This window comes from Ctenopharyngodon idella, chromosome 12, assembly GCF_019924925.1.
Source record: "Ctenopharyngodon idella isolate HZGC_01 chromosome 12, HZGC01, whole genome shotgun sequence".
In the NCBI taxonomy this organism is placed as follows: Eukaryota; Metazoa; Chordata; class Actinopteri; order Cypriniformes; family Xenocyprididae; genus Ctenopharyngodon; species Ctenopharyngodon idella.
The window spans coordinates 9,591,730-9,615,154 of record NC_067231.1 but is presented as its reverse complement, the minus strand read 5'-3'; the positions used below and the strand labels follow the sequence as shown (position 1 = coordinate 9,615,154).

The 23,425-nt window shown below is 36.2% G+C and overlaps 2 protein-coding genes across 4 annotated transcripts in view; one reads left to right on the top strand and one right to left on the bottom strand.

Moving 5' to 3' along the window:
* The first annotated feature begins 4,132 nt into the window (after positions 1-4,132).
* Positions 4,133-9,017, top strand: foxh1 (forkhead box H1). Of its 3 annotated transcripts, XM_051914908.1 has the most exons (5): positions 4,133-4,238; positions 5,248-5,518; positions 5,652-6,090; positions 7,285-7,389; positions 7,469-9,017. In XM_051914908.1, exons 3-5 carry the CDS (start codon positions 5,722-5,724, stop codon positions 8,414-8,416), a joined length of 1,422 nt encoding a protein of 473 aa, XP_051770868.1. In that variant the 5' UTR covers positions 4,133-4,238; positions 5,248-5,518; positions 5,652-5,721; the 3' UTR covers positions 8,417-9,017. The 3 variants fall into 3 exon arrangements, with proteins under 3 accessions (XP_051770868.1, XP_051770867.1, XP_051770869.1); XM_051914907.1 differs by having other exon boundaries at positions 5,248-6,090; XM_051914909.1 differs by lacking the exon at positions 5,248-5,518 and having other exon boundaries at positions 4,165-4,238.
* Positions 9,018-9,299: 282 nt separating this feature from the next.
* The window catches only part of oplah (5-oxoprolinase, ATP-hydrolysing), a 40,839-nt gene continuing 26,713 nt past the window's right edge, over positions 9,300-23,425 (bottom strand). Inside the window, exons 19-27 of the mRNA XM_051914906.1 lie at positions 22,239-22,413; positions 21,907-22,091; positions 21,670-21,816; positions 20,199-20,333; positions 18,702-18,851; positions 16,007-16,164; positions 15,757-15,917; positions 15,571-15,668; positions 9,300-13,261 (exon numbers count right to left, since the gene is read on the bottom strand). Of these exons, the coding sequence (XP_051770866.1) occupies positions 13,142-13,261; positions 15,571-15,668; positions 15,757-15,917; positions 16,007-16,164; positions 18,702-18,851; positions 20,199-20,333; positions 21,670-21,816; positions 21,907-22,091; positions 22,239-22,413 (1,329 nt within the window). The 3' untranslated portion in view covers positions 9,300-13,141. The remainder of the gene's footprint in view (positions 13,262-15,570; positions 15,669-15,756; positions 15,918-16,006; positions 16,165-18,701; positions 18,852-20,198; positions 20,334-21,669; positions 21,817-21,906; positions 22,092-22,238; positions 22,414-23,425) is intronic.

Sequence of the window (23,425 nt, the reverse complement as noted above, 5' to 3'; positions counted from 1 at the left end):
GGACACATGTAAATCACATGCTATAGGATTGTGTTATAGTCATGCATTATGTTGACTTAATTGTAGAAATGGACTGTTTCTTATTACTACATCTTACTATTGGCACACCTGATGGGAAGCCAATTTACTGGCAGTTTCGAGTATTTGCTTGTGAGCCAAGGAGTCAAGCTTCCACATGCACAGTACAAGCTGAACCAGGGGTTTGAATTATTATGACTGAGTGTCTCAGGATAGCCACTAAACTAAATGTAATGATACTACAGCATTGTATGCCTTTGGTTAGTCCATGCCAGCCAAAAAAAGACTTGTAATGGGTGGCAGACAGCAGAACGATGAGTGCTTTTCCATCCCTTAATTGTGCACAAAATCCATCAAACTTGGGAATCTGGTGCTAAACTTACAGGCCACCTGACTCTGCAGAAAGTGAATGTGCACAAAATTCATCAAACCTAAAAACTTTATCCAGTGCATTGAAAATCAACCCTCAATCCATGACTCGCACTCTTAAAAATAATGGTTCTTTATTGGCATCAGTGGTTTCATGAAGAACCTTTGACACCTAACCTTTCCATTGCACAAAAAGTTCTTCATAAAAAAGGTTAGATTATTCAAATGTTAATATGGTTATTTTAAGAACTGTTCCATAAAAGGATCTTTGGAGAACTCAAATGGTTCTTCCATGGAATTGCTGTGAAAACCCTATTTTGTTTTTAAGAGTGCAGGACTCTGGACACCAACTTGGGCCTATATTGTCCATTTTCTGTGAAGTTTTACTCTTGTATAACTTTCAGTTTTTGACCTGGGGCCTGGCAAAACTGTAATTATTTGAGACTGTTGTGGGTAGAATGCTCAACATTGCATTTTGTGACGTGGACCTAACAAACTTGTCGGGACATCCAAGCCATATTTACTTTGAGAGTATATAATTTTTCTTGGCCCCTTCAGTACCCAGCGAGTTTTGTGTTTCTTGTGCTTTGCAAAATGGTCATTCATTTTTAATACTTTTCATACCTCTATATGTATCCAAAGTAATATCACAAATGTCCAGAAATATTGTGTTGATTTTACTTTTACATACATCAGTGTCAAAATTACTACAAATTCATAGTATGTGTTTAGATGTATGTGGGATGTCTCTAGTTGATTAAAAGTCTATAGTTTACAAAGAAGAATGAGATGAGATGACATGAGATGAAACAAATCAAGTCTGTTTAAGTTAGGTCAATTTTAGCATTTTTAAAATCTTTTTTGTCATTTTTTATCGATTATGTACACTAGGAGTATTGTATGTTGCATTTTAGCATTTCATCATGTATGTGACCCCGATGGTGTTTTATCTTTGTGTGGGTAACATTGCTCTATCTTAAATACACTTTATTGCTTGAAACACCCATTTTGTTGAACAAAGTCCTCATGCGATTTTCCATTACCACTTCTTTTATTATTAATATATTTTACCATAACAAACTGACTTTATAACTCAAATTGGTTGGCAAAGCAGTATTACATTTAATGGCATATCCATTATTTTTCAATGCAAAAAGCTATTTTCTCTGAATTTGTGAGACTTCCGATACATTAGCCGCTTTGAGGGTCATTCCGTGTCAACTCATTCAGAAGTCCCCGGCTCAAATTTTTGATTTTGTTAATATTTTTTTCTGTAGAAAGACAAACATAAATGGTGATGAAAGCCAAAATAATACACTGTTTTGTAGAGGGGGGTCAAAATGACCATTTTCACCTGAGATTTGGAGCCAAATTAGAGGGGTGTAAAAATGAAGGAAGATGGCAGCATAATTATTTCATTTTTACACAGAGATTGGTAGGTCTATTAGTAAAATCTGTTGACTTTAGCAATCTTTGTTTCATTATTTGCCAACAGTGACGGTTCAAAAATGGCAAAAAGCACTTCTTGTGTTTATTGTCTCAATTTTGCATGCCTATGACTCAAGAAGTATTAAAGATATCTTAATATCCTTCTAGATTCTCATTCTTAATAAACTTTCCTTTTGAAATCTTAAAGGATTAAAGGAAACTCTGAAAGGCCCTCAATAGTTCAGTCCCAGAGATATGGACATGTTAATGTGGCTCAATGAGTAAATTGGTCAACTGTACACATTTTCAGTGGTCAAAAACCAAATGTGGGTCACTCTGCATACAGCTGATACCTTTTTTTCTTTTAAAGAGGAATATCTGAAGAACAATGTTGAAATTAGATCTTGTGGTTTTCCATCAGCTCAATTGCATCAATCCTGTCTTGAGTGCCATAAATACTCCTTCTCCAAAGTTCACATGCCTGTAACTCTAAAGGTATTCAAGATACTGTATCTTAATATCTTTCTAGATTCTCATTCTTAATAAACTTTCCTTTTGAAATCTTCATTTTTAAGGCCCTACAGTTGAGCTCAAAAGTTTACATACCCCTTGCAGAATATGCAAAAATGTTAATCATTTTAACAAAATAAGAAGGATCATGAAAATTGCATGTTATTTTTTATTTAGTACTGTCCTTAATAAACTATTTCACATAACAGATGTTTACATAAAGTCCACAAGACAAAAAAATAGTTGAATTTATAAAAATGACCCCGTTCAAAAGTTTACATACCTTGATTCTTAATACTGTGTGTGGTTACCTGGATGATCCACGACTGTTTGTTTGTTTTTGTGATCGTTGTTCATGAGTCCCTTGTTTGTCCTAGACAGTTAAACTGAGCTCTGTTCTTCAGAAAAATCCTCCATGTCCTGCAAATTATTTGATTTTCCAGCATCTTTTGCATATTTGAACTCTTTCCAACAATGACTGTATGATTTTGAGATCCATCTTTTCACACTGAGGACAACTGAGGGACTCAAACAAAACTATTACAAACGCTGCAAAAATTCACTGATGCTCTAGAAGGAAACAGGATGCATTAAGAGCCGGGGATGTAAACTTTTTGAATTGGATGAACAGGATAAATTGTACTTTATTTGTCTTCTAACCCTAACCCTTAACCCAACACCAATACCCATACAAATAAGAAAATAGATTCTTGGTAAAAATGTTAGCGTATTAAAGATCAGAATGCTTCTCTGAAAGTACAGTTCTTATAATTTTGATTTAGACAGAGTTAACTCAAGGACAGCCCTCACAGCAGGAAGGTTACACACCAGCTTATCTGTCTATTACTCGCAGGGCTCGTAAAAGGGTCATCATGACCACTAGTCAGCAATAACTGCTGAATAATAGCAGAACATTGGGTCATATAAACAAGAGTCAGCCAAAAGTGAAACAATGAGCTTCAGATTCTAAATATATTTAATGTTAAATTGAAAATGGAAAAACTATTTAAGGGAAAAGATTTACACAAAAATCTCTATCTGAGATCACTAACCTCATCTCAAGTGTTTAATCTAGTGACCCCTGAAATGACCTCACAGCTTCTTCTGATCTTTTCCAGAGGGATGCAGGAAATAGAGTCCTCTGCTTTTCTTTACATGGCTGAAGTGAAGACGGTTCCGCTTTACTGATTCCAAGAAGATGTAGCCTATATATATTCCTCATCATGAAAATTTTATTATGTTGCTAAGTCTTTGACAAATCAACACTTCTCAAATTTACTCACAAGCTCACTAGGTTTCCATGTGTGTCAATTTTTTCATTCGCTATAAGGTATGAATTAATGCAAGAAACAAACTGTAGTTTCTTAAAGTTGTAAATGCAAAACATCCCCTACCATATTTCTTCACAAGCTTCCTTACAATTTTAAACTAAATTTAAAATTGTATGTATACTTTCCATCAGCGTGATCTATCTTATACCACTTTTTACACCAATGAAGAAGCTGATTTTGCACAACAGGAGAACCAAATTTCCACACATAGCCTATAGGTACAGATTCTGATTAAAATCAAATATCAAAATTCTGTAATTCTGTAAATTGGATTATTTGTGTTGTAGCTATGTATTGTATTTGTATTATTTTGCCTCTTAGTGCTAGGTATTACGAATAATTGTCTATTTTATTGTTTTAAATATTCAGCTTATAAGCACGTCAGTAAGGCTAAATAAATAAATATGAAGGGTATAAATGGAGGCATGAAATTATGCAGCGAATATTTGTACAGGTTCGTAATAAATGAGGAGTTGTTCGTCCAATCAGCGTTGAGGGTTCGTTTGATTAGAGTGTCACGTCAACATTACGCAAATGAGCTACAGATTTTCAAACAGTCAGAGAGCGCGTGACCGCGATCAGGTAAGACACGCGTTCATTCACGTTTAACAGCAACAGCGGCTCCTTTTACATCACTTTAAATGTTTTTCTGTTATAGGTCAAACAAATGTGTACTGTAAAAATTAAAATAAACAAGCATATCCTAATGTGAAATAAATGAATCGCGGCTGTTAGCCTAACATAAAACAGAACATTTCTTTAAAAACCTTTGGGCCTACACCATTAATGTTTCGCAATATTTAAACGTATTTTACCAAAATAAAAAAAGCCCAGTTCACACAATTATTTGTTTCCTGCTAGTAATTTGGAGTCAGTAATTCAAGAGATGTGCATGTGAAAGACGAGTATCCCAATAAACGTGCTACAATAGTAGTCAGTATGTTGTCAATCTGTTTTCAAGGCGATTATCAGATTCTCAGGGTGATAAGTTTAGTTCTCAACCCGCTATTGTGTTTTTGAACCCCCGGGACGGAAGAGATTCTCTCTAATCCAACTTGTTTTCTCTGTCTTGCTGAGATATGAGAGTCCTGCCTTAAATCCAACCCAATCCCCAAAAGCCGTTTCTTTCGGCCTAGAGAAATTCACATAGTTTCCACATTTCGATGTTTAATCCGGCTAATGATAACAACTTTTTTTTTTTTTTACGCAATAAGCATTAGATGCGTGTATTGATACACGAGACAAATATTGCCTATAAAGTGATCGGTTTGCAGTTATTTCCTGATTGTTGATTGGGTGTTAATCTGTGTATTGCTATTTCCATTCGTTTATTATTCACACCTCTATCTGACAGACAGCATGGAAATGTGTTTTTCCTCAGCAATAATATTTAATGTTTTTATGTTAGGTAGCCTAGTGTAGTTGGTCACCATGTTAACATCATTTAGCTTTTGTTTGCAGTTCACTCCAGAAGTCTTGTGATGTGGAAATGGGTTTTAAAAGCATAATATGCAGTGTTTGTAGTCTCATTAATTGCACATTAATTGAATGTTTTAGATGACCTAAAACACAGTATATTTCACTTAACTAGATGGAGAAGGCCTATAGCATGTCACTGTCATGACATGTCAGCTACCCAGATCTGAAACCTTTAATTGGATCTCACTGGTTAGTGAAGCTGGTGCTCTTCTGCTGTGACGTTGATTCGTTTCAACAGTCTATTTAGGCGATTATTCCAAAAGATCTTCCACCCAGCACAACATAAAAAAGGACTAAGTGCGAGATCTTGTTGTTCTCTTTCGCATTTCTTGATTTGTGGAGAACGGTCTACACATGGAATGGCCACTCAAGATGTCTTTCAGGTAATCTGAGCGCTGATTTTTATCGTGTCCTCCCCCTCCTCCCCCGCGGTGATCGCGCATCGCGCCTCATTCTCACTCCCATTACGCAGCGGGATTGACATGAAACTGTGAATTGTTTGCTGCTCAAATATAGTTGATCTGGAGCCAGCAGTCTGAGGGGTTGAGGAGCGACCATCCCTGCCTCCTCCCCCTCTAACATCAGCATGACAAAGCACTGGGGGGGTCCGGGCTTGTTGGCACCACCAGTGATCACTCTAGGAGCAGGAGCCCAACGCGACCATCACCTTGACTGCAGAACCAGCTATTCCTCTTCCAACCCCAGCTGTCATTGCTCCACAAACCCACTGCTGGAGTTCGGTGGCCGACTGGATAAGTCCACCACAGGGATGGCGCAGGACTCCTGTTATAGAGCCAAACCGTCGGATCAGAGCGCATGGGAACTGCAGGATGGAAACTCCAGCGGAGGAAAGAAGAAGAACTATCAGCGATATCCCAAACCACCATACTCTTACCTAGCTATGATTGCCATGGTCATCCAGAACTCTCCGGAGAAGAAGCTCACTTTATCAGAGGTAGGTCACTTTCACATGCACGAGGCGCGCAACTTTTTATTTTTTGGTCAATATCTAACAGGGAATGCAAATTAAGTTTCATAATTGCATAAAAGATGTAGAAATATACTCAATTAGAAACTGCTATTTCACAATTAATTACAAAGAAACCTCACATTTGAATTGGAAGTAGGCCTACGTACTCCAATAATTTACTTTTATTTACAACTTAAAATTATTATTGTAGGTAATATTTCATGTTTTCGCCATGTGTGTTTGTCATCACTTCTACGCGAGAAAACTGTTAAATCAAAAAAGTCGTACCGCAACGTGTACACTTTCAACTTAAGTTGTGAGGCAGCAGAATTAAGTTTTCATTTTTAGTTTGTTTACTAAGATCTTATCCTTTCAGATTTAAGGTTCCAAATGAATATAAGTTCCATTTATTAATACTTGAAACATTTATTAAGGGGAATTAACTGAAATTAATATAAAACTTGATTGTACCATCACCACACTGGCGTTTATTTCCACATAGAAACTACATTGTTTACAGGTGAAATGTGTTTTAGTGCGTGTTGCACATTCAAATCTGCCTGGGGCGCGTAATCTGTCTCGTGTCTGGATCTCGATGGGGTTTGTGCTGTGAATAGTGAAAGCAGAGGGCGATACTCTATCATGCTGATAGCTGTGGCTGGAATCACACTGTGCCACAATTACTACGCGATTGTTCCGAAATGTCGCAATGTGTAAGAATCCACGATCGGGATTAACAGTTTCGCTGACTATTCAAGAGTGACTCCTGTGAATTTTTGTTGATGAATAGAGGTAGGGCCTGCTACAGGTGATTGGACTCGACATTTTCTTTGATTAAAATGGCACTTAAATCCTGTATTTGGTCATTTAGGAAAAGTATAAATAAATAAATACATTAAATAAATAGAACTTTTATCCATTTTAAATATAGGCAAATTAGGCATAATAAAATTAAGTGTGTGTATATTTACATATAAATTGTCACCCCACAGAAATATTACTTTTTAATATGTGATTTAATACATATACATGCACACACTGTTGACTTTCTGAATTTTGTCTAAATGTATTTTCAGTAATATAGTAATCAGCTGTCTTGGTTTGAATCTGTGTTTAGAAGCTGTGGCCAATAATAATGATGTTTTAAATAACTATCAATGAATTGTCTTCATGGAACAGATTCTGAAGGAGATCAGCACTCTTTTTCCATTCTTCAAGGGAAATTACAAAGGCTGGAGGGACTCGGTCCGACACAACCTGTCCTCATACGACTGCTTTGTGAAGGTGTGTGTTTGACTTCAGGTAATTGATAAATGACTTTATATGTTAGTTTGATGTTAACCTGTTGCCTTCTCCTCTCTAGGTTCTGAAGGATCCTGGTAAACCCCAAGGTAAAGGTAACTTTTGGACTGTAGAAGTGAACAGAATTCCCCTGGAGCTGCTGAAAAGACAAAACACGGCAGTGTCCCGTCAGGATGAAACCATCTTTGCTCAGGACCTGGCCCCGTACATCTTTCAAGGATACGCTCCGTCAAACAAATCCAAACCTCTGCCCACTGACCTCTCTTTACCCCCTGTTCCCACCCGTCACAGCCCGCCCCCATCGGAGGACCCCTATCGTCCCAAACTGGACTCTACGTTTGCCATAGATTCTCTACTGCATAGCCTCAGGCCGGCCAGTTCTGCTGGGGAGGGGCTACGAGAGAGGGAAAGTTGGGGCGTTGGGCCCCCTCCGCACACTCGCTCTACGACTCCACCACGCCCTTGTAACGCCTCGTACAACTGCAGTTCGTCGGCCAGCTCCGTCAGTCCTGCGTCGGATTTGTCCGACGAGGACTGGAGAGGGGTGACGCTCGTTGGGAAAAGATCAAGTGATCGAGGATCGACTTCAGATGGATACAGTGACTCCTGCCCCCCGCCAAACAAAAGCTCCAAGCGTGGCACTACTCCTCCATGGGAGCTGCCGACTTCCTATGCCAAATACACCCCCCCAAATGCAGTAGCCCCTCCTAGCATGCGCTTTAACGGAAACCCGTTCATGCCACTGGGCGGTATTCCATTCTACGGTTATGGCGGTGCGCACGTCACTTCATCACACTTGATTGGTCACCATTATTGGCCCATTCTACCAAGTGGGCCAGTTTCCATACAAGCGCCTCCCCTTCTCATGGACTTGGACAGTATGCTGCAATCTGTTCCACCTAATAAGAGTGTGTTCGATGCGCTTGGCCCCAACAATCAGACTTCTCACCCAACTCCAAACCAGTATGCCCTTCAGAACGGACCTTCCCTTTGCAAATATTCTCTTTAAACTATCTCATAACAGTCCTGGAAGAACACGTCTTCCCATCTTTGGCACTGCCCAGGTTTACACATAAAGATTTGCAACCATTAATGCTGCTCAACACAAATCTGTGAATTGACTCAGGGAATTATTTGAGAAAATCCCTCTGTACACTGAACTGTTACTGGAGTTCAGACGGGCCAGTATTGACCAAAGATTCTACCCAACCAATGTTGACACTGTTGTGACTCCTGTCCACTCATGTGATTTTCTTCGACACAATTACTACCTCAAACTTTTAATGTCAGTGGGGAGATTGGTACATTTTAGCTGCTCTTGTTTCCTGAATGGACCCTTGTAGTGTTTAGGGATAATGTAATGCAATACCTGACATGACCAATTGAATGTTGTCTGTTAATAATTCTGAAGTATTCTGTGTGGCTGCTTTAACTTCCTACATATCGACCAGAAATGGTTTGCTGGACATTAGGTATTAGGGATGTGTTTGTGTGTGAATGTGTACTTTTGAATCCGTAAGGGACCTGCAATGTTTACATAAAGACAGGCTTTTCTGCCATGAATGTGTCACTTTTTATATGTTGCAGAGTAAACATGCATTTTTTTGAAATCTTGACTTGTATGACTTTTCTGACCTGATTCTCTTCCCCCAATTTGTATGTTTAAAACACTTTCATTTCACCCCCACTCCACTTGGTAAAAGTCCAATCTCGAGCTCTGATAACAACTGTGGAGGCTTGACAGATCTGATGAGATCCAGTCTTGTGTGTTTTTTCTGGCATGCATTCACTTTGAAGAACTGTAATTAGAGCCATTTTTATCAGTCTACTGTATCTCTAAGCCTTATCACAACTCTTTGTGTCCCTGTGGAGTATAGGTGCTGTAACTATGATTTTTTTTTTTTTTTTTTTTTAATAATCTGGTCATCAAATGAATGTTTGTCACCTTTTGATCATGCATGTCTTCATGATACTGTCCAGAAGCTCATAATTTAGCAATATGATCAGTAATTGAATGTAAGGGTCATTTAACTGGTGGTCTGTGGTTGTGTCCCTCCGTCTGGTGCACGTCACCTCACCACCTCCTGCTGTTTTTTTTCTGTCCTGTCCTCCCTTAAAATCACTCATTCACACCCCCAACACTTCCACCCTCTTACAGGTCCGTTCTTTTTAATAGACCTTAGTATGAGCATTTGTGGCTGATTAATTGGTTCCACTGAAGAGTTTGTAGAGTCTCTCTTCATTGTTTTATTATTGTCATGGTAGCAGTCAGACTGTATAGTATTGTTGAATATGCTTCAATTGTGTCCATTTTAGGTGGAATTGGAATCGGAAATCTCCCGTATATAGATTTGCCTAGTTCCATCTTAAAAGTGTATACACAAATGTTTTTCGATTGCAAGGGAAAGTGGCCCATTTTTAAAATTGAAATATCAAGGAGAAAGCATGAGAGACATTGTCTCAAAGCAAATGCATGTTTGTTACTATTATTTTGCTTTTCAGTCAAATGTTCCTTGAGGGTTTTTTTTTTTTTTTTTTTTTTTGTGATCATGTGTTACTGTCTGACAGTCACATCATAACTTTGTGGTTTGAGAAGCCCTGTAAATCACTTTTACTTGAATCCAGTAATGAAATTGATAGGAATTTTAAAAATTAAGAGATTATTAAATCAAATGCAACTTGATTTTATTTATATTCTTGGTATTTTTAAAATTCTGTATTTTAAAAGATGCAGTGGAACAAGAAGAATCTATAAAGACTATAGAAAACAATAATGGTTCGATCAGAACACAGTGAACCTTATAGAAATCTGGATTTGTTTTGCTCAGCACATCCTTTAATTCAGAACTTTCACCCACTGTATCCACATTGTTTTCATTGTGGAGGCAAAACAGGCAACTAACTGGACTTAAGACTATAGAATGAACATATCAAGTTCTTATGAAATCGCAACCATTTGACCAATTCATAAAATTACTGCTTGCTTTGAACACAATACAGAAACACTGAAAATATAATTGGAGGTCTGATCGTTTGAAAACTTGCATTTGAATATAGAATTTGTTAATATGTTTTCTCAAAAACATTTTTCTTAAGTTTTCAAGGATCAGGAACAAAATATCAAAATAGTCTATTCATTTTAATTTTTATAGTTGTGAGTATTGGCATGACCAAAACAAATAAATACAAATTACATGTGGCAGAAATTATATTCTCGAAAAAAAAAATGCTCTTATAAATGTTCTGATTTTCTCAAAGTACATAGAATAAATCTCGTATTAAACAAAGGACCTTTGTAAGCACATTTGAAATAGGCTACTAATGGTTTTACATAAAGAATAATGAAGTAATCAAATATATCTATAATAAAATGCACCAAAATACGTCTTCACCCCGAAATAATGTTCAACGCCTACTTTTACCATGCATATGTCAATCTGCATATTATTTTCTAATGCATATTGAATATCCAGACAGGTGATATTACCGCATTTACATGCAGGTATAAGGAAAATGTAATAAAAACTGAAATGTCGCTTAAACTGAAAAGATCCATCCATTATCCAAACCGCTTGTCATGTAGGTTATGTAATTTTGAACCCAGTCTCATGACAATGCGTATCAATAGTACGCGCGTGTAATCTCGTAGAATATATACGCCAGAATGAGTTTTGGCGTGCATATGATACGCAGTTTTTTGCGTGCATATGATACGCACTTTATGGCGTACAATGGACACGAACCCCACACCACTAATCCTACCCAAGACTACCAAGAGTATTATACACGCCATTAAGTGCGTATCATATGCATGCGAAAACTCATTTTGGCGTATATATTCTACGAGATTACACGCGCGTAGGCTACTATTGATACGCATTCTCATGGGTTTGAGATTGAAAATGTTCGTTTTCAATAAAACACACAATACAGAAAACAATCATGTAGCCTACCAAAAAAAAGAAAAAGAAAAAAAAAAAGACTTCAATTAACATTAACAAACACAACCAATATGAAAAATAATAATAATAATAATAAAACTATTTGCAATAGCTAGTATGATCGCATTAAATAATGAGCAGTCTCAACATAAAACAAAAAAAACATTAGGCCTATATTAGCCCATGCCAAGGATCGTGTTTAAATGTAAAGTATTACAGTCTTTATAAATGCTTTCTGTCCGATTAGCCTATAGGCCCATAAAATGCCTCAGTTGATATGATAGAACTGTTGTAAATAATGATAGTTGAAATCACATGTGAAAATAAACGTCAAACAATGAATGTATTAGGATATATTAGGCTTAAGGAAGGCATTTAAGTGAGTTAATAATACGCTACAGTTGTATAGGCTAAATAAAAACAATAAAATAGCATGTTAAAAAAAGTAACCACAACGCAACACAAAGCAATGAGTAGGCTAATTCGAAAGGGTAAAACACCTAAAAATCAATACGTTAAATTCTTCATATTAACATGCCCTGTGCCCTATTTTTACAGCCTTTTCTTCGAGAGTAAATGAGGCTTAGAAGTATGAATGGTTGAACATGATTTGTCATGAGCCAAACAAACCTGGCTGTAAAAAAGCCTATTTAAAAAAATAAATAAATAAAAAATAAAAAAACCCGCTCTTGATAGGCTATTTTATAAATAGCCTATCAAAAATACTTTATTGAGCGCAACGTTTGGTCCCATGACTTTCATCAGGCATACACAAACAGAAAAATTACAAGATTATTCAATTTAAAATCTAACATGACCGATCAATGCGTTTCTTGACACATTATGTCATGTTCTAGGCTATATTTCATGAATAGCTTGGAAATGATACGCGCCTCTGACGATGATTGCTCTTAACAAGAGAACTAAATCCTATTAAGTTTTTGTTACGCCTGGTGTAGGCTATTTTTGTCAATATTCCCAAATTTTGCAATTTTTTCCCCTTTTAGCTATACATGTGTCTTTATGCATAGGTCCTATATTGGATTTGAATCATGTCACAAACAAGAAAAAAAAAAAATTCGTAACTAGCCTACATGAATGATTGAGAAAAAAAAAGAAAAAAAAGAAAAAAAAGAGAGAAATAGGCTAAATTTAGAACTTTCAATTTTGTTTTTTCGTTTTGTATTTCCCCAACTTTTATATTGTAGTATCCTTTTTGATGCATTTATTTATTCAAATTATTTGTATGGCTAACCTTATAAATCATGTACTTAATTGTGTCCTGACCTTTCTGTTTATTTATGCACGAATATGCTATTTAGAAAAATGCTTGCGGTTAGCGCATATTTAGGCTACACTTTTTTCTTCTTTTTTTTAAAAGCTCTGTTGTTTGTGCAGGAAATGACACACACACATTTATAAGGCCCCGTTAATTTCATCAATATATCAAATAATAAGAAAAATTCGTATTAGCCTATTCTACAATACAATTAATCCATTCTCTAAACCGCAGAGTCGCGGCGGGTGCTGAAGTGTCTCAGCGTCTCGGAACATCAGGTAAACATCCTGGACGGATGGCCACTGGCCAGTACAAAAAAATGTCACTCATTTTATTATCGATGATTGTCATCTAGTGCATTCTAGCGTAAAATGTTACTGTGTCACTGTGTAGCAGAACAGGAAAAAAACACTTTATAAGAGGTTGCACTAGACTTTATTTCAGCTTTTATCAAAAACAGTTTTCTATTGTCCAATGCTTTGTTCCCTAAAATACATGAATCCACGAAGTCTTCTTAAACTGTGTCCTGCAGCTCATGCAGGCAACGACGTTTAGAGGGAAGTTGATGGTCTTCATCCTGTTCATCCACACATCCATATCCACCTCCTCCAGGGGTGAACAGACTGAACATGTCCTGTCATGTATGCCACAGGTTACTCAAGTTCATTTTAATTAAAGCTTAGATCCGCCTATCAAGCTTTAACCTTTTTAATGGCTTTGTCAAATCAACATTTGAAGTTTCTTTTGAATAAAAAAATGACAATTTTAATTTATTTTAATTTAACTTCCTTACATTCAAAATTGAGGTAACAAACAGGATGCATTTCAACTTTTCAAATGGCAATTCTGCATCCTGTTTGCTTCCTCAATTCAAATTCAGGAACTGAATTGGAATTCAAATGGCATTCTCACTTCAGTTCTGAATGGCACAAACGCCTGGGAAATGCTTTAGAAGTCAGGCATCACTATCTACTCACTCTGAATTGCACACAGCATTACTGTCTCATACATGCTACAACTGGTCATTAATTTTAATTCAGAATGTTACCTTAATACATAGCAACAATGTTTTTCTTTACAAGTGTCAAGATTGTGGAAAATTTTGCAACTGAAATGTACAGTATATGTCCAACTTGCATGATATCTTGTCGTGTGACTATATCACTGATGGTCCTTGTGTGAGAGTAATTAATCAAGTTAAAATGTAAAAGTGTTTACCTCAGATTTCAAACTGAATTGTGAGCCATGCCACCCAGAATCAACCTGATCATATGGCTTGAAGTGACCATTGTTTCTCTAAGTAACTGATTACATGTAATCTGGATTAAGTAATCAGATTCCAAAAATTAAGTACTTGTAATTAGATTATGTTGTAAAGTACTTGTAATCAGACTACAGTTACTTTTTTAATTGGTTACATGATTACATGCTATTCTCACAATGGCAGTAAACTATTCATGATTCATTGATTCTCCCTACTAGTTCTTTTTTTAATCTTTTTATTTATTTTAATTTCTAAAAAAATGCCTACTCCTAATATACACTGCCCGGCAAAAAAAAAAAAAAAAAAAAAAAAAAAAAAAAAAAGTCGCTGTTTGGATTTTAATAAGCAAATGCTTAAGAGTCTATGAATGGATCATTATTACAGTGATTATTATTTTTCTAGCATGTTATATGTTTGGCAACGGTTCTTTTAACCCTAAAAGATGGAGTGTGTAGCTTTTCATTTCTTAAACAACCATGTATTAAGATGTATCATGGCCATATTACAGGATGACAATGTCTAGATTCATCAGGCCAAATTGTGAAAGAATTATTGTTGGGAGGGAGCTTGAAGAATCATTTTCACACATGAATTGGCACTGACCTTAACATCAGTGTTAGTTTTTGGGATGTGCTGGAGGAGACTTTACAGAGTGCTCACCTCAAGTACAAGATCTTGACCAAAAAATGATGCACCTCTCAATGGAAATAAATGTTGTGATGTTATTTCCATCAAGAGGTGCATCAATTTTCTGGTCAAGATGTTGTATTGACAATGCAAGAGGTGAGCACGCTGTAAAGTCTCCTCCAGCACATCCCAAAGACTTTCAATGAAATTAAGGTCTGGACTCAGAGGTGCCAATTCATGTGTGAAAATGATTCTTCATGCTCTCTGAACCATTCTTTCACAATTTTAACCCTGGTGAATCTTGACATTGTCATCCTGGAATATAGCCATGATGTGTCTTCCTACATGGTTGTTTAAGAAATGAAAAGCTACACACTCCATCTTTAAGGGTTAAAAGAACCATTGCCAAACATCTAACATGCTAGAAACATAATAATCACTGTAATAATGATCCATTCATAGATTCTTAAGTATTTGCCTATTAAAATACAAACAGCGACTTTTTTTTTTTGGCGACGCAGTGTATGTTCAGAAGGTCTTCCAGGTTTGTGGAATTGCACATACAAACCACCCACTAGTCCTGTGTCTATAATTCTGTGAGTCATTTAACCATGTATGACTGTCTTTAGGAGGCTTTTGTCTTTCAAACATATTAAAATGTACAAATTCATGTAATTTCATATTTACATGCAATGCAATTTTTTGTCATCTATTTTATTTGGATTTTTAGACTTTCAAATACTTTTTTACTTCAAAAAATGAATAGAAAAATCCATCCGGAACCAGCATTGCTGAAAAAGTGGGTGGGCAATAATGGATATTTATAGGGATATTGCATGAAGAATTTTTTTTTTCTCAAATAAAGGTGTGTGATAATAGGTGTGATATTCATCTGTGTGATCTCAAGAGGGCGTACATCATTGAGGGTGGAACACCATTATGTAGAATAAAAGAGCTTTTTTCAGAACACTGATGACTGTCTCTCCTTTTATCCAAAGTATTGCTGATTTGGAGGTATTTAGAAGTATGCAAAAACACACAGTTTGTCTTACCCCAGGATCCAGGCTGATGGTATTCTTGGCCCCTAAATTTAAGACTCTGCCATCCGTTTTATGTAACAAATTCAGCCCTGGTGCTCCATTTTTACCTCCTAGACAAGCCAAAAATTATATGTATGTGCATGAAGCCATAAGCAAATATATGAAAGCATATATAAATATCTTTGCAGATGAAGGTACCATGTAGGCCATAGGGTTGTGTAGAGCGCCTCTCCGTCAGTACTGACAGAACCACTGGACTACGAAATCGAAGTTTCCGGATCACACCATCACCACCATGGTATATACCTTTCCCTCCAGAACCGGGCCGCAGAGAAAACTGCTCAAGAATCACTGGATACCTGAGACGCCAATATCAAATCAACTTCAAATATCTCTTTCACGTTATGAATGAATGTAATGTTTCTATAATGCTGTTAAATACTCAGACCTGCTCTCCAGGATCTCAGGATCAGTGATGCGAGTGTTTGTCATGTGGGTGTGAACGCCGCCACGCCCATTCCAGGTTGGCCCCGCCCCCGCACCACCAGCAACCGTCTCATAGTAACCGCTTTTCTCGCAGCCAAACGATATGTTGTTCATGCAACCCTAAAAAGAGAATATGAGAGAAAGCACAAAGTAGGATGATAAATGGCATCTAAATTGACCCAAATGGAGTTTTTCATTCCAGGCAATAAAGATATTATGTACTATATACAACGTTTTAAGTATAAGTATTATGCCATGATTTTTTGCCTCGTCGTCATTTCTATGCATATAATCAAATTTTTATATACCAAATACTAATTAGGCTTCTCGCTACACCAAATTGTTATAAATTGAACAAAACCTCAGGTTAACAAATTAATAACTATTCTATTAATAATAATAATAGAATTTTTTCTATAAATCTTAAATTTTTGTACAATTAACATCATACGAATTCATACGAAATCGCCAACTCTTAACATAATTATGTTTTCCTGTGAGATAAGGTTGGTATTATCACACAGCTAATATATAAATTCACCGGCCACTTTATTAGGTAACATTACTGTACACCTGTTCAACTGCCCGTTAATGCAAATATCTAATCAGCCAATCACATGGCAGCAACTAAGTGCATTTAGGCATGTAGACATAATCAAGATGATCTACTGAAGTTCAAACTGAGCATCGGAATGGGGAAAAATGTGATTTAAGTGATTTCCTAAGTATTTCCGAAACTGCTGATATGCTGGGATTTTCACGCACAACCATCTCTAGGGCTTACAGAGAATAGTCCAAAAAAGAAAAAATATCCAGTGAGCGAAATGGGCGAAAATGGCTTGTTCATGCCAGAGATAAGAGGAGAATGGCCAGACTGATTCGAGCTGAAAGAAAGGCAACAGTAAATCAAATAATCACTCTGAGGTATGCAGAAGAGCATCTCTGAACACACAATACATTGAACCTTGAAGCAGATGGGCTACAGCAGCAGAAGACCACACCGGGTGCCACTCCTGTCAGCTAAGAACAGGAAACTGAGGCTACAATTCACACGGGCTCATCAAAATTGGGCAAAAGAAGATTGGAAAAACGTTGCCTGGTCTGATGAGTCTCGATTTCTTCTTTGACATTCAGATTGTAGGGGCAGAATTTAGCATAAACAACATGAAAGCATGGATCCATCCTGCTTTGTATCAAAGGTTCTGGCTAGTGGTGGTGGTGTAATGGTGTGGGGATATTTTCATGGCACACATTGTTTAAACACCACAGCCTACCTAAGTATTGTTGCTGACCATGTCCATCCCTTTATGACCACAGTGGACCCATCTTCTACTTCCAGCAGGATAATGCACCATGTCACAAAACTCAAATCTTCACATACTGGTTTCTTGAACATGACAATGAGTTCACTATACTCAAATGGCCTCAACAGTCACCAGATCTCAATACAATAAAGCACTTTTGGGATGTGGTAGAATGGGAGATTCGCATCATGGATCTGCAGCAACTGCGTGATGTTATCATGTCAATATGGACCAAAATCTCTGAGGAATGTTTCCAGCATCTTGTTGAATCTATGCCACGAAGAATTAAGGTAGTTCTGAAGGAAAAAGTGGGTCCAACCCGGTACTAGCAAGGTGTACCTAATAACGTGGCCGGTGAGTGTATAAAGTTATATATATATTATATCCAACTTTATCCATATACATATAGTACACTCACGAAAAGCGATATATACTACAGCAAAATTCAACCGCTTGATATTTTATATTTTGTCGCAAAATTTACCTATATTATTACCCTGCTCATTCTGTTTGGACTGTTGGTCTTATATTTGTATATTTTTCACTCTGGACTATGCATTTGACTCCGATTCCATGATCGTTTGTGGTGTTTGATGTGTTTGATGTGTATTCTTTATTGTTTTTGATGTATTTATGTGTTGATTGTAAAGCGCTTTGAGCTTGGGAAAAGCATTTTATAAATTAAACTTATTATTATTATTATTATTATGGTAGCACTTTATTTTACAGTCCTGTTCCACATGTACATACTATGTACGTATTATAGTAATTACATACTATGTACTTATTATAGTAATTATAATAACTGGATAATAACTAGGTACTAACTCTGAACCTACCCCTAAACCTAACCTTAACCCATGTAGTTACCTTATATTGCCATCTACTTTCCTAGGTAAGTACACTATAAGTACACATACTGTAAAATAAAGTGCAAACATTATTATTTATATAAATTTAAATTTATGTCCAACTTTATTTGCATACATACAGTACACTCTTGTAGTCCAATATATACTATAAACTATATAGCATACCTCAACTGCCTGATTGCTTGTATTGTTGTAAAATGTAAACTATATTATTGCCCAGCTCTAATCTGCTACATGTGAATATATGGCATGAAGATATTAAGATATTCTAAACATTAAAATTATGATTTTCTGTAAAGCTACTTTAAAACAATGTGTATTGTGAAAAGCGCTATCTATACAAATAAACTTGACTTGACTCAAACAGCCAAAACCGTATAGTCTGAAATCCAGGTCTGGATTTTTGCCTTGTGAGTTCAGAAGCTCAAGGAGATTTCATCAACTGCTGTAGATACAGACCATTCTGTCTGATAAAACACACCTGTGAGGCCGCACACACTTGGAAGGCTCTGAAGATGACGTCCACCACTCTCTGTGAAGTCAGTACATTACCGCCTACTACTGCAGCGTTCTGAGACGGCTGCAGAATCGAGCCAGGGGGGATGATGACTTTAACAGGTTTCAGACAGCCCTGAAACACGAAACAAATCATGACACAAAAATACTTTCTTGCAAATAATAATATTCAAAAAGATTTGTAAAAAGTGCAATACACTTTATTTTATAATGTCCTTGTTACACATTACATAGTAATGACAGTAAATTATCCATAATTACAACCCTAAACCAAACCCTATAGTAAGTACTTATTTGTGTAACATTGTAACAAGGACACCATAAAATAAAATGTAACCTAACACACACATTCCAAATGTGTGAAGATAAGTGACATTTTAAACCAATTGAAACTGTTCATTTCAAATGTTGTCAAATAGTCTATACGTTAAAATGCATATACATGTACAAGTGAGTGAATTTAAGTGACAGACCAACTACCCATGCAACTATGTGTATGAATATTTATTTAGCGCAAATCTATGTCAACAAAAAGTGGAGCAGAACTATGGCCATGAGGTATTGCAACTTGTTTGCTCTCGCAAATCAAGCAAGCATGCTTGAGCTTCTGTTTACAATATTTGATGTGCTCTATATATGTGATTTGACCAATGTTTATATGTGAATAAAAGTTAAATCTGTTCATCATATAAAGCGATTGTGTCTCTTCAAAAGGCTTGGAATAAACTACTTGTCTCACATGGATTACTTTTACGATGTCTTCATGAACATTTTGAAACTTGAAAATGTTGATTACGTAAGACTTTCAATGGATGGGCAAAAAATTATGAGAACATATTAAAAACATGATGTATTTACTAGAAATTTTACAGTAATTTATTGAGTTTAATGTGTGCAAGCAGCTAATGAGACCAAATATGTGCATGTGGGCAAACACATAACACACAAACCACCGCTGTGCACATTATAGTCAGTCAGTCAGTCTGTTTTTTAACATTCATAATAATAATAAATGTTTCCTGAGTAGCAAATCAGCATATTAGAATGATTTCTGAAGGATCATGAGACACTGAAGACTGAGTAACGGCTGCTGAAAATTCAGCTTATGAATAATAACATTTTAAAATATGGTTACACTTTGTTTTAAGGTGTCCTTGAAATAATACATTTAAGTACTGAGAAATATTAATTACACGAAGTTACTACATAACTAGGTTTAGGGTTTGGTTTAGGGTTAGTTATTTGTAATTATGCATAATTTACTGTTATTACTATAGTAAGTATATGTATATGTGTAACAGGAACACTGTAAAATAAAGTGTTACCTAAAATATATTCAAATAGAAAAAGTTAACTGTTTTTTTTTCTGTTTTACTCTACTGATGTAGCTTTGGAGAGCATAAGAGACTTCCTTCAAAAACATAAGAGATTTAATTGAGCACAATCCACCAAAGTGTGTCACCTGGTTGAGGGGGATGTCCTGGCCCACCATGCATCTCAGACAGTATATGAGGGCCGAGAGGGTAATGGCACGAGGAGCATTACAGTTGCCCCACACTTCTGTCCCTGTGCCGGTGAAATCAAACACTGCACTGCCCTGCAGATAGACACAAAGATGGACAGAGGTATCGTTCATCACTGTACTTGGGGTGAAGGGGGTCCCCCTCGAACAGTTCATGATCATGTTCCAGTCGCACCGGTTGCACAGCCCTAAGGGCGGTTCAGATGAGTGAATGTGTTTTCCTTCTACTTTGTACCAGTTAACATTTAGTTTTTATTTATTAGAATTTGTAATTTAAAAATTGATTGTAATTTCTACTTTCAAAAGGTAAGCAATCAGTTTTTTTTTGCGCATAAAGTTTAATAATATATGTATTATATACTGAATGTATCATGGCCTACATTGATACATTCAGTACATTTGTTTCATTGTCTTCAAATTGTACATTGTTTGGAGGACAACACTGGGCAGGATGTAGAATAACAATTTTGTAAATTATGGATTAAAATTAATTGATTTTTAATTAAAATTATTATTTTTATTATTAATTAATAATCTTTGTTTGTTCATCTGATTGACCAATTAATCAAGTAAATTAACAGATTAATCGATTATCAAAATACTTGTTACTGTAGTTGCAGCCCTACATGCAACAGATCCACACCTGCACACATCAATCCACAAATGCAACAAATTCTTGAGCTTGAAGAAAGAACAAATGAACAAACGTCATGCTGTATGTGTATTTTAACATACAGTCAAACCAAAAATTATTCAGACATTTTTGATATATTTTTACTCGTGGGTGCAGGACACTGTAATTCATTTATGTAAGTGAGGATGGCAAAATAAACTTGTCTTATACCCAAAAATTCTTCATACAGTGGACTACCAGTAAAACTGATAAAAATTTGGAACCAAAAATTATTCAGACACTTTGACCTGACCATGTTTTGCTTAAGTGTTATCTGACACAATTAAGATCAATGTTTTCTGACACAGTTTAACTCTGAGATCTTGTCATATTTTATTACCATTTTTAAACTATAGTGAATAAACTGTATTAATGAATGAAATGTTAAAGGTGTTTGAATAAATTTTGGTTTGACTGTACAAGTAAATGCATTTGTAAATGCATCCATTTTAATTTGTATTCTTTCTCAAGAATATATGTTCTATTGCTTCATATTTTGAAACCTAATAACCTTCATTTTGTGATATATTTTGACTGAAATGTATTTAAAATAAATGCCACTTGCTTTGATATTTTGTTACATAATGCAAAGACATTTATACAATGCTGTATATGTCCAAATATCTCAATATTATATACAGTATGAAACCTAGAAGGGTGAAAAAATGCAAAAAAAAATGTTTTAGTTCTAATCCAGAAACTGATTTTAATATGAAAAAGTAAAAATTAATTTCTTACTTCTTGTTCATCTATCTGGACCTTCAATCTGATTGGTGTCCCATCATCCATTTGATCTTCTGCTTCAACCTCAAGGGAGCCCGTTTCCTGTCGCCGCCGCCGGGCGAAATCTTTCAGCATGTCACGAACTGCAAGCTCTGCGTTACTCTAGATATATACAGGACATTTTATGATAAACATAAGGCAATCCCTGACATATCACCATCCATATTTAATACATCACACCATTGTACACACCTGAATGTATCCCATGTATGCCTGGACGACCTCCAGGCCGTAGCTGGTGATCAACTCCCCCACAAGCTGACAGCCCCTCTGATTGGCTGCTACCTGTGCTCGAAGGTCCGACAGGTTGTCACGGAGATTGCGTGTCCCAGAACATCCTGGGTATTGAGCAGGTGCCATGAGGGCTTCTGTCACAGCTGATAGACATAAAGATGACTTTGAATAATGACAAAAAATTAAAATAAACAACACCAATCTTATATAGACTGACTATGGAAATACCCTGATATAACAATATGGTAATAATCATTCAGTATTATCTGTTACATTGTTTTTTTCCCTACCTTTCTCCTGAAAGACTCCACCCGTGACCAGTTTGAAGGAAGTGAAGACAGCACCCTCCTGCTGTAGACTGGTGGAGTGGGGAGGCATGGAGCCTGGAGTGATGCCCCCTATATCAGCATGATGCCCCCTACTGGCCACAAAGAACACCGGTGCACTCATGCCATCACGAAACACCTGCACAAGACAGAGCGACAGCGACAGAACCCACTGTAATAAATGTAACATTTAGCTGTGCCTTTAATATATCAGGGCTCAATGCTAAGGTTTTTTTTCTACAGTTCAGATTTTTACCTTTCCTGCTAAAATGCATCAACATTAATGACACAGACAGCAGCAGGTTTATTAGGCTGCTGTCACTTTAAGACCTGACACACATGACGCTGATCTGACACACATCCTATTTTCTCACAACTCTTTACATTCATTTAACACTTTTTAACTCATTTTAGAGTGTGCTTATGAGGATACTCGACAAAATGGGAATTTTGACAATTTTGTCTGTTTTTGTAAATTCAAGCATGAAAAAGAACTAAATGCGGCACTGGCCTGCTGTCTGAAGCGGCATTCATGTTAGTTCATGCATTCGTGACCTCAAGGCTAGATTATTGTAATGCTCTACTGGGTGGTTGCCCTGCAGGCTTAATAAACAAACTCCAGATGGTCCTAAATGCAGCAGCTAGAGTTATACTAGAACCAGGAAGTATAACCATATTATCCCAATTCTGTCAACACTGCAAAAACTGTCTATAATAATAAAAGCCATTATTAATCATCAGTAATAATTGATAATAAAATGAGCACCAAATCAGCATATTAGAATGATTTCTTAAGGATCATGTGACAAAAAAGACTGGAGTAATGGCTGCTGAAAGTTCAGCTTTGCCATCACAGGAATTCATTATATTTTAAAATATATTAAAATAGAAAACTGTATTTTAAATTGTAATAATATTTCATAATATTACTGTTTTTGTTACTTGTATTTTTAATTTTCAAATAAATGCAGCATTGGTTAATGTAAGAGATTTCTTTATAAATATTACAAATTTTATTTATCCCATATACACCAACCATATACACCAATTTTATATGTGTTTGTTAACTTAGATGGCTGTATTGCAGTAATAAGATTCAAAAGTAAAACATCCATATACATTACAATAATGAAAAACAAGGCTTCTTTTTC

Excerpts from the sequence above, each read along its gene's own strand:
- foxh1 (XM_051914908.1), top strand. The coding sequence starts at position 5,722 with ATGACAAAGCACTGGGGGGGTCCGGGCTTGTTGGCACCACCAGTGATC. Across the intron at positions 6,091-7,284 it reads AGAAGCTCACTTTATCAGAG|ATTCTGAAGGAGATCAGCAC; the intron begins GTAGGTCACTTT and ends TTCATGGAACAG. Across the intron at positions 7,390-7,468 it reads CATACGACTGCTTTGTGAAG|GTTCTGAAGGATCCTGGTAA; the intron begins GTGTGTGTTTGA and ends TCTCCTCTCTAG.